The sequence below is a fragment of the Psittacula echo genome, assembly GCF_963264785.1.
Source record: "Psittacula echo genome assembly, chromosome: 16".
NCBI lineage: Eukaryota > Metazoa > Chordata > Aves > Psittaciformes > Psittacidae > Psittacula > Psittacula echo.
The window spans coordinates 6882455-6894657 of record NC_137752.1 but is presented as its reverse complement, the minus strand read 5'-3'; the positions used below and the strand labels follow the sequence as shown (position 1 = coordinate 6894657).

The window sequence follows — 12203 nt, the reverse complement described above, 5'->3', positions numbered from 1 at the left end:
CCCAAAGCTAAAATCTGCTTCAGCTTCACTACAAGACTCATTTTTGCCCTTAAAGTCAAAAAAAACCCATTAGGAAAAAAGAGGCATCATTACTAGGAGAGAGGATATCCATACTGCTAACATGAAAGAGATCTTCAAAACAAACAGGAAGCACTGAGAGATCATAGGAACAAAAATGAGCTGTTCTAACAGGTAGTTCCTTCTTTCTCTTCCAGACTTCCCCTCCATGCATTTGTAGATGCACTAAGGCAACAAGAAGACAGATGGACGGTAAAAGACAGTTTATAAAGAAAATATACTTTCACTGTATTAATGGATGCCCTTGCCAGAATCTTTATGAAGCTGTAAAAGAGTTGGAAGTGTTTCAGTGTGGTTATTTCATGGGAACAGTATGCCTTTCCAGCAGTGTAAATACTTCATGAATGAAATGGATGCTTTTATACACCTTTCCATCACTGTAAATTATTCCTGAAAGCCAACTGCTATTTGCAGGTAGTCTCCATTTAAACAACAACGGAAGTGGATCATGGGGATGATGTAAAACATAATGAATCTAATGTCAACATCAGTGAAACTGAGTAAAAGGAAAGCATGTAGGTATTTATTGCCTGCTTCCAGTCTGAGTAATACTGCATATTAATCAGTTGTCCTATGGGGAAAAATGTGGGAAGGAGAACAAGAATAGAATGAAGATGAGGAAAGTATGCCTGGTATGGTGTGCTCAAAAAGGTGCTGCAAAAGTATCCCCAGTGAGAGCCTCCTGTGAGCAGTTTTAAAGGTACCACAGAGTTTGGGTTTCAAAGACGCTGAATACAAGCAATGGTGAGCTGTGACTCTGAATTTGCATGCCTATTTTTAGTGGTTTTCATCCACTGCTTTATTTTAGAGTTTGGAATGAAAACCAATTTCCATCGGTTGCTGTCAAGTATTTCTTATTAACAGCTCGTGATGTTATTTTGTGCAGAAGACACTTCTGACACCAATCAATTCAAATGACAAGCTGGACCTAGGCTCTGTCTTACAGATATTTTGTCCCTGTATGTGAATACAAGCTGGCTTTAAAGCACTCAGAAAATTCCAGAGAAGGCATCTCCCAACAGTCCTGTTGGCAGTGGTGCTGTGCTGACCACCCCAGGTATACATGAAGTAGGCACAGGAAAGCTAATTCCACAGAATTCCTACTTTGGATCAATAGCAGCAATGTAATTTAGAACAAAGCATCTCCTCCTATATTCGGAGTGCGTCCAGGCCTCACTGAAATTGTGTTGGTAAAATAGGCTTCCTCTCCTGCAACTATCCCTGGCTGCACATGGCAGAGAATTAAAAGAAGATGACATCCTAGAATCCATGATCATTACAACAATAATGATATCCCAAAGGCACAAAAAAGGAACAAAAAAAAAAAGCAGGCTATTTGTTGATAACAGAAGTAGAAAGGTTTCAATTCCCTGTTATGGAGTTCAAGCACAGCATCATCAAACACCATAAAACTACCCGGTTGTCCTGTTCTCTCAGCACTACACGCAATTGTAGGTTTGAGGCTGTGTGGTGTTAACTCACAGAGGTAGAAATAAGATTTGTGCATCAGTCCTGGATACACTTCAAGCAATGGACTGGAGGAAGAGGCACATTAAGTCTCTATTAATGCTACTGTACACGCAGCATGGTGAAGCTGTGTCTGCTGCTGGAGCTCAAGATGCTGCAGAGCTCAGAGAAAGACCCAGCGTTTCCCAACTGTGAAGGAGTAGGGTTTATTCTAAAAAGCACACAAAACATTTCCAGCAGCATTTCATCCCTCGAGCTTTAAAGCAGGAAAAGTGGATTTTGTTTGCTATGGAATAAATCCTTACCTTGATCTAGTTCCTTGTCCGTTACTTGTCTCTCAAGCTGCTTCCTCAGTCTCTCATTAGTTTTTATGGAGTATTCTAAACGTTGTCTCAGGATTCTAATTTCTTGCAGATGCTCCATTAGTAACTCTAAATAAACCAACAGACCACTTCTTATTCTGAGTAAATGACTGTATTCCCTTACACCATGTACTCCTGTCAAATCTAATGTGAGTTAACACTAAAAAATAATACAGAACTGTTCGAACTGGTGGACATTGAGTATCTGACACCACAAGAACTTTTTTCCATATGAAAAACGGAATGAAAACTCCATTTTAACTTGAACAATGGCTCCTTAAACAACTTCTTCCTACAAAACTGTAGTAGATAACAAATTTGCCCAGTTAAAACATTGCCCGTACTGGGAAACGAATCCAAAGTTCTGCAATGCAGCTTCACATTCAGGCTCAACACAACAACAGTATATATTTTATCTTCTAATACAAGGAAGCTTACCAGAGTAACTCAGATATCAATTTGACTTTGACTTACACAATGCATGCCACAATAAATACATCTCTTCTACCAAATTTCATTACTGTACCTTTCCCTTCTTGCTTTCCCATTCTACAATTTTTCTTCCATTGGCTATGAGCTTCAGCTTCGCTCAGGAACTTATCTGTTCTAACTGTCACCATCTCATTTGTCAGCTTATCCATGTCACACACTCCTGGTTTACTCTGCAATATTTTCCTCCTGAACAGCATGTGCTATCTCAGCTATTAAATTTTCATCGCTGGCTATAACAAACTACTGCATCACTTGTGCTCAGTGAAACTATCCAGGTCAAACACGACACCACTTATTAATTATGCAGCACTTACAATTCTCAAGGAAGCATAACACTGGCTTTTATAAAATTAGAAAATCTCTCTTTTTCTATGTAATATTCTCTTGACAATTGTCTGTTTTCCCCTTGTAACGTCTCTATTTAAAGACCGTCTGGAGTACTGTAAAAAGATGGTAGTCTAAAACAACAAAGACACAAAACATCCAAGCTAATTTTGTTTCAAGCAGGAGGCAGTTCAAATCGTTGTCATCTCTAGATGTCTTATTACTGAAATGGCAATGATTATGCCAAGATCCTGGAAAGCTGAAGCAGACAAACATTGTTCATTATTTCTTAATTAGTTCCCTGGTGTCTTATTGAGGGCATTTTTCCCAATATCCAGTGAATCCTCAGTGGGGGAATAAATTACCTGGGGGAAACTTGTTTGGCAGAAGCGCCAATGTGCCACGCTGTCCTTCTAGGTCGTGCCTGGGCTCGAGTGAGCCAAGAGATGACTTTTCTGACAAATCAAAGTCAGACAAGCTATGAAGAGCAGATGGTACAGGTGATTCCTCCTTCAGTTGCTGGTACATAGCAGAGTTCTTCTCATTATCCCTTTTGTGCCAAACAAAACATTTTCAAATATAGAAATTGTTTTATTACTTTAGAAGCATGAATAGAGAGGACAGTGGCAAACGTACAGGAGTGAATTTATGTCACAGACCATGACAAACCACAGTGATAGATCAAGACTGAAATCCAGGCCACACAGAAGTCAGCAGGAAGAATCAATGGGCCTTCAGGTCAGGTTTATGTCCCAGCACTAGGCAGTTATCATTAAGGGGACCTCAAGCTGCCTTGAACAGGTAGCTGAGGATTTCTGTAGCACAGAAGAATCCCAGGCTGGCATAAAACTAACACATGCAGTATAACACCACCTGCTCTCTTCACCTTCAGCATAAGGGTGATAGAGAACAAACTGCACCAGCACCACGCTCCAGGCATCCTGAGCCAGCCCCCAAGGTCACAGCAACAGAAAGGTTGCTGAGTATCCCTCCTGGCAGCTGTAATTAGGGTAATAACTGAGCAAACACAGTGTGTTATGGCATGTTTCGTTTGTTCATGAAAGAAACAAACCTGGTAGCTTGACGCTTCTCAGCATCTCAGTGTGATGAAAAGTGAGGGGAAAAAAAGCCTTAGTTTCTTTTCTATGGATATTTTATTAACTAAATGGATATTAATGAAACATACAACATACGCAAAGCCCTCCAGAAAGCAAGAGTGGAAGTTGTGCTACAAAACATGGAGCATCCTTATCAACTTAACAACCATAAGTTTGATAAACATGCAGCTGCACTCTTACCTTTGAGCTAATTCATAAAGTATAGTAACTTCTGCCCCTATTGCTTCTCCTGCAAAGCAGAAAGATCTGGTTAAAAACAGATATTGAGAAGGATACTTTTTCTCCCCTCCATCTTCAACTATTTATATACAGAATGGTAAATTAATGAGAAATGAGAGAAGCCAACAGATACTCAACACACTGTGTATTAGTGTCAAATGCACGACTATTTACAGCCCAGCAACAAAGCAATATTCTCTGGAGTTCAGAAAGAATTACGAGGTACCACAGGTGCCAGGTTTTACAGCTTTGGTGTTTCAGTTAGCACACAGATGTAAAATACTGTGCTATATAGCAAAAGGATTAGGCCTACATGCCATTATTTCTTCAATAAAAAAATACATAAACCCAATTCCATCACATTTGGATTTTGTCCACCCGGGCTCACCAGTTATCCTCAATAAAGGGGCATACACAGGATTTCGCCTGCAATATTCCCAACAGTGCGCACAAGCACAATCCAGTGCAAGAGACTTGGATTCAGTCTTTATATCAGTTATATCAGACACTGATATAACGAAGAAAATAAGAGTTCCATGGTGTTCCCTTGGCTCCCCATATTCTGACTTTTTAGTGTCTTTAAGCCAAGAGCTGCACAGCTGCAAATGCAGGGGAATGAACTGAAGGTCAGGATGGAAATGCAGAGACAGACGGTTGTTGATGCTTCTTTCCAGTCAATTCTTAGTATGCTGGCTGTTCTTTATAACCCTACAAACATCATTTTACTTTAATGTGTGATTCAATGCAGCACCATTGTGTTAGATATATTGAATTGTCTCGGTTGTCAGTGTCTTTTCATAGTATATAGGGTACCATCTGTTGGTTTAAAGGCATTTAATGTTTATTCACTACAGAGTCTTCTCATTTGTAATGCAAGGAATCTGTAGCCACTGAAATCATTGAATACACTCAATCTTTTATTACACTATGCTATGACACAGTAGCCATAATACTTTTTTCTCATATACAACTCCTTTATATGAGCAATTGAAACTGCAACACGCTGCCACTACCTTTAATGAAAGGCAGAATACAGATCATTGTATGGTTGGGGCCTGGATGGTTCTGAACAAAGTGATCTTCTGGAACCAATTCTGGGAAGATGTGGGGGTCAGAAGCCCTATTTCAGGCCAGCTCAAGTATTTTGCTGAGGGTGGGAGTTTCGCGCTGACATCTGTGGAAGTATTGCTTTTGGGTCAGAAAGAGCAACTTTGTGACGATAGGAAAAGTTCCTTCTTGCTGAATTTCGCCCATGAAAGCATCCCTTTTCCAGCATTTTGCTGCTTACTTTCTCCAACTGCAGACTGAGGGCAACATGTATAAGGTACTCTTCCTTCAGGTGATAAAGGTTGATTTTGATGCTCATTTTACCAAACATTTTAGCTATTATGAAAGATAGAGTGCTTTTCTTAACAAGCTGGACTACCTGGCAGCAAGATGCAGGTCTCTTAGGAAAATTACTAGAAATGGCAATTTTAATAACATATATATAGGAATAATATATGTCCTGTTGTGGTCCCACCTAAGACATTTAAGGATAAAGCCTTTCCAACTTCCTGCTTTGCCAAAGAATAGGTGGGAAAACTGGGATAAACCGCTCCCATTTTTCAGACAACATGCCAGTTCTCACTGATAACTCAAAGGGCTTTGCTTACTGGTACACATTAGAATGTCCTTTTCTGGGTTATACACTCCATTCAGTGCTTGGATTTCTCTAACACAAGGCCAACACTTCTCTACTTGATCTCCTCTAGGACCTCTGCTCAGAAGGCTCTTATTCTACTATTATGCCCTACAAATACGCACTGATGTGCAATACCACCGTCTCTAACTAATGAGCTACTCAAAATTCTGATGGAATTCTTCTCCTCTGCCTTCTAACCAAACAGATTTTCCCTTTCTCCCCCCCTAATTGTCCATGTGCACCATTTGGGTGGGTTTCTCTGTGACATCTACGGTCCTTTTTCTTGGTATTTCAAGTGACAGATGACTTCATACCTGCACACAGTTTAACTTGTGTTATTTCTACAGGAACATCAATTGGTATTATCTCCCAGCTGTCCAATGCAGGATTCCCTGTGGTTTCTTTAAAGGCACTGGCCATAGAAATTGGCCATATCATATATGGTTATAATCATTTCTATATGTTAACTTTTTCTTTGACTCTAAAAGCACAGCCCTGATCTCTGCACTGCATTTACCCTTCTTGCAAAGGACTGCACTTTAGGGGAAAAACTTTAGGAACTTGTAATTTTGGGGGGTTTAGTTAAACATAGATTGTGCTAAAAACCAACTGTGAGAAGCCTTCAATGGAGATATCTGGTGCTCAGGCTCAACAAATCAGCTAGGCTGGTTCCTGATGCAGAAAATCCTAAAGCGTACTTGTAACTAAACTTCTAGTAAACTATAACCACTATCTTTTAAACAGTTAAAATATGCATATGCTGAGATAAACAACCCAAAATGGAAGGTGTCGATACAGAGGATAACTACAGGAATAAAATCCAGTCTTTGTGGAGCACTAAAATTGTACTTTCCAAGACAGTCCTCACTATAAATCATTTAAAAGCAACCAAGAGGAAGTAAGGTTTTCTTTTCACTGAAAAGAGGAAAAAAAACTCTTCTATTTCTGAGAATGTTAATATATTTCAGCCAAGAAGCACAAAATACTGCTACTTACCATACAGGAATTGCCCTTCTAGCTTCTCAAACAGCAGCACACTTCGATTCAGTTGTTCACGGAAGCCTTCAGCAACATAATAATCTACATCACTGGCTTGAAGCAGTTCCTCAAAAGCTTTAATAAGGCTCGTCAGATGCTGATGGTAAGTGATACAACCACTGTGGATCTCTTTCATTTGCTGGCGTTGGAAGGAGACTTCTCGAGGTTGGGAATGAACTAATGAATCACAGCTGAGAAAATGAAATTAGCTTTCAAGTCATTTTCTGACCATGAGGAACATTTAAGTATACATAAAAAGAGAATTAAACTTATATTCCTAAGTTATCATTTGATGTGACTCAATTTGCTTTTAAAATGCTTTTACAGCCCCACGATGAGAAATGGATGGTCTCTAACTGGTGAATTTTGTAATTATAGGCATAACTTGTGGGTTATTATCCTTCATTTATAAGATGGGCAGAAATTAAGGTGATGACTTGTTTGTCTGCTTGAAAATAACCTGGACGGCACTCAAAGGTGCCAAATGAAAGTAAGTACAAGTGAATACATGAAAAGAATCTTTTAGAATACATATATTTTTCTGGCTGGTTGGTTTTGTTCTTCCATAGTGAATTAAGAAGAAACCCAACAATAGAGAGCTGTCTCTTCTATAACTTCTTGTACTTCCTGCCAGGAGCACAATATTGGACTGGCCTCTGCACGTTTATGACAAGAGATTATGACCATGACAACCCCTGCAGTGTTCAAACTCTTGTACTCCACACACCAGGATATAAATCTCAACTCAGATCAACTGAATTTATTTTTCACTTGTAAATATAGATGCTCCCTTTATAGTGCCACTATCTGTATCACAGATTGACTTCTTCCGATAGAATTAGTGGAGAAAAAGGCAGAGAGAATGCAAAGATGCAGGGAATCAAAGAAAATATGCAGCATAAACAAAACGTGGGTTGTTATAGAATTTTTATCATCATTGCTATAGGAAGAGATGCATAACTCACTTTTGAGCCTGTCACTTGTGACTCATGCAGTTGTCCTAGACAGTGGCCATAAAACCTTTACAGCGATCCATACTGTCTCATCCCCTAATTTACAGTTGGATCTGCCCTTGTGGAATGGATGAGGTATATTTTCAAGGTATGTACATTTGTATGTACTATGAAGCACGACTGTATTCTATGTCAGTAATAGTAAGAGATACACAATAGTCCATAGTGGTGGCTGCTCAGTGTCTCCAGATATTTCTCCTTAAGCATTCTGAAGCCCAAGGCTGAATACCTTTCTTTGTTATACTTCCTTAAGGCTCTCAGGACAATATGAATATTGGGGGGGGAAGTGTGTCACCTGAAAAAAACCCTGAGTATGCAGCGGTGTAATACTTTAATTACAGAGGTCAGCCCATCTCACAGAGTAATCTGACATTGCTCAACAGAGGATGTCTTGCAGCAAAGGGAGGTGTGGGGAGAGACAGAGGTATCTGGCATAGATTCTTTACCAGAGGATGATATAAGCCCAAAAGAAGCAGTTCTGTTCTAAGAGAAATACTGCTTTGTACTTTGAGGCATCTTTCAACTAAACGTTTCAGTGGCTTTATGTTAATGTTAGTGAAATTCAGCCTTTACTATAACAACACACTCCTATGTGAATGAAATTATCTTCATATTGCCTTCCTGTGTCATTTGGTATTGCTGTTTACAAAAAGGAACCCGAAACAGTAATAGCTTTACTCACTTGGATGGTGATGTTTCTCTCAGTTTGTTCTGAAGATGATACACTTCATCAAGATGCATATTTGCAATTTTTTCAAGTTCTGCCTCATTTGCTGCTAGCAGTTCCTTAAGGTTTTGTGCTGTCCAAGTATCAGGTGCTTTTGAAGACTCTGAATTGCTATTTTCAGGGTGATTCTCATAATCCACCAGCTGATGGACACTAGGACACGGTTTGATTGCTTGCACAGCTCTATCTTGCACTTGTGTAACATGTCCTTCCACAGGCAAGGCTGTGTCCGTTAAAGCTATATTGGAAACACCACTCAGTAAGAACTGGTCAGAGGTCTGTAAATGAAGCACGAACATTTTGTACTTCTCAAGCTCAGACTCCATATTCTTAATTCTTTCTTTCATTTCTTCTATATCCTCTATGACTGCACAGTCATCAAGTGCATCTGTACTTGTTACACTCAATTTGAGAGAACGCAGGCACTTGGAACCTGAATATGCAGGGGCTGAGTCAATGCCCTCATGTTCTGTGGAATAAAACTCTTCATTTATCTCTTTTAATGAATGCTGGATATTCACATTGCTGATGCTATGATGATTTTGCATATCTGAAAAACAGGAGGTTTGCATGTGAATATTAATATTTCTTTATCTGACATTCTGCTCTTAACAGCACTGGAATGAATTCATTGACTTCCATAATAACAGAATACAAATGCAGAATAATTACAAGCTCTACAATATTAGTTTTGGACTTCCGACCCCTTTATACGATTTGCCCATTAATTCAACCTGCACATCAAATATTCCAACCCCCTTCTCACCTTGCAAATAAACAATAGGCAAAATACATCTGCTTTTTTTGCTCAAATGCTTGAAAATTACTTCTGCTATAGGCAGTCCTGAATCAGACACCAATGAAGCCCAGACCTTTCCAGCCACAACGATGATAACCTCAAACATAAGGCACCGAGATTTAATAGTAGACTCTATGACTCCAAATGGTTCTTCCTAAAACTTCTAATTAAATACTTTTCACTCCAAAAATCTATACAAAACCAACTGGAGCAGAAAGTCAGTGGAATTGTAAAAAGATTATCAACAGAATAGTAAAATATGAAAAAAGGGCTTTAATAACTTCTTTTTAAAATTCGTTAATATGTTCAGTGTTAAAGGTTTTACTGGCACCCATTTGGCATGCACATCACATCCCTTAGCTGACTTTGCCATTCATAAGTAATGCAATCACCCCAGCTTCACACCAATAAAAGCTATATATTCCTACATATATTCTATGTTTATAGTTCTGGGCATGTTGAGGGCTTCTATGTGTAAAGTATCTTGGAAAATGGTTATTTTCTGGTTACAAGTAAATTAAATTTTCCCCTTCTATTAGTTCTGCAAAAGATCACTATGAATTAGAACTTCCCTTCTGGGAGTCATTCATTGATCTTGCAGACGTCTTAATACTTTCAAATTGGTTTCCATGGAGAATTCGAATGCCCAGGTTCAAGCTCTAAATCAGTATAAAGTCTCAGGGAGGGGGGCAGCTGTATATGAAGGTCCAAGTCAAACACGAGAGAATAGAAACAAATATAACCTAAAAGCCAGAAAAACATGAAGCTGGGATATCAACTTCTTTGAAATTTAGGCTAGATGATGTTTGCAATACACAGATTGCTGCACGATATTATGTACGTCATTGGAAAAGTGACACAATCACAGGACAGAAATGCATCCAAGAAAATGCCTGTGTATGAATTCAAGAAGATGTATTGGCTAAGGGAATGCAACACTCAAATTCATTATCCTCTCCTCCTTCTCTACCACTTGGTTGCTGCAGTAACACAGATGTCAAAGTCCTCTCAGTCAGAAGACCGAGATAGAAAAATCCTAGTATTAAATGACCTCTTAAAACCTGTCATCCTGATTTCATGCAGAAGTTCCAGATAAGAAGAAGAGGAAATAAAAACAGGTATTAGGGAAGAAATATTCCTGATTAGAATTCTGGTTGTAGTTCTTAATGAAACACTGCCCTTTAGTTAAGGTCTCTGTACATCTATGTGTTCACACACACTAAGGGCACGATCCTGCAAGTCAACTGCCCATCTTTGATGAAACTACGTACACAAAGGATGTGAGAAAGGATTACAAAATTGGCCATATCCTCTATAAGACAATATGCTAATCAGGTTATTCAAGCCATCCCCAAAAATACTAATGGGTGATGCAGAAACACGTAATACACAGCACTAAATCCATTTACATTTTCATTAAACAATTCCATTAGGTTTCAACCTAGTCGAATGCCTTCAAATAATTCTGATAAGCAAAAATCTATCATTCAGTTGCTTCATTCCAATAGTTCATAAATAGATGCAGAAGCAATAAGTAACAAACATTTCATTCAGAGGAGAGTTCAGAAGTGAGGACGTTAGCAACTGAGATCAGAGTTAGGCATACAACTCATTAGTTTTACTGGAAACCAGACTCATAAATCCCTGTGGCCCTTCTGAAAGCATAACCCTTAAAAGACCAACTTGGATTCTTGGAGCAATTAATCCATGCTAGCTAAGAAAGCAAGTCTTAAACTCTGCAAATGATGGCAAGGGAGACAATTACCTGCAGTAATTTACGATTTGGCACAATTCAGAAGAGAGTCGAGTTTTAAAATTCCCTTTTTTTTTTAACTATACCATATAAATGCTCTACCTTGATAATTCAGCTGATTTTTGTCCATTGCATATTCGTTCTTGCTCTCTGTATCTGGATCAACACCTTGCAGCTCCACCTGGACCTCACTATTATCCAGTTTGAGGAAGGAGTTATCTGGAGAAGGTGAAAGAGAAGTCAGTGAGTGAAAAATAATGAATGAGGATAGTTAAAAACCCCAAACCAACCATCAGCACCTCCAAAAGCACCCCTCCCAACATACCCCATAAACCCAAATCTAGTTCTCTGACAACCTGGAACAGGAAAATCACCTAAGAACAACAAGGGAAAGTGTAATACAAACATTATTGGTCACATGAAACACTGTTTGTACATATTCTTCAAATCCTTGAACTGATTATAAGGATAACTACAACGAATGTGAATTGCAAAGCTTCCTAACACCAAATAAAGGTTTGCAGGTCCCCTCTGTAATGTTGATCAATTTCTAGTGCGTTTTTAAATGGTTTATGTTAAGCTTAGAGAAAAGGCTAAAAAGTTTCTTCAATATGAGCATGGATCATAAGCTAATCTTGTGCGATCTCCCATTGCATCAAGTTTCACAATGCCTAAGTGTGCAGTACAGCCGTTAGCCAGGGTAAAGGAATCAGTGTGGAAGGGAAATCACAGGCCTGCAGTCCCAACAGGTTCTGATTGATTTCAGGATCCAAACCACCAGCACTGCCCTTCTCAGAATTCTCCATGTGTTTTGCACCTACCAATATTATTTATTCATGGAAGCCCAGCCTGGTTTGGGTTGGAAGGGACCTCAAAGCTCATCCAGTTCCAACCCCCTGTCACAGGCAGGGACACCTTCCACTAGAGCAGGTTGCTCCAAGCCCCTGTGTCCAACCTGGCCTTGAACACTGCCAGGGATGGGGCAGCCACAGCTTCTCTGGGCACCCTGTGCCAGCGCCTCAGCACCCTCATAGGGAAGAATTTCTGCTTAAGATGTAATCTCCCCTCTGGCAGGTTAAAGCCATCCCCCTTGTCCTGTCCCTACAGGCCCTTGTCCAAAGCCCACGTC

The 12203-nt window shown here is 39.4% G+C and overlaps 1 protein-coding gene across 1 annotated transcript in view; it reads right to left on the bottom strand.

Moving 5' to 3' along the window:
- Positions 1–12203, bottom strand: part of CDK5RAP2 (CDK5 regulatory subunit associated protein 2) — an 80318-nt gene that overhangs the window by 17206 nt on the left and 50909 nt on the right. The window contains exons 24-29 of the mRNA XM_080630577.1: positions 11177–11293; positions 8478–9072; positions 6741–6973; positions 4022–4070; positions 3089–3273; positions 1851–1976 (exon numbers count right to left, since the gene is read on the bottom strand). Of these exons, the coding sequence (XP_080486703.1) occupies positions 1851–1976; positions 3089–3273; positions 4022–4070; positions 6741–6973; positions 8478–9072; positions 11177–11293 (1305 nt within the window). The remainder of the gene's footprint in view (positions 1–1850; positions 1977–3088; positions 3274–4021; positions 4071–6740; positions 6974–8477; positions 9073–11176; positions 11294–12203) is intronic.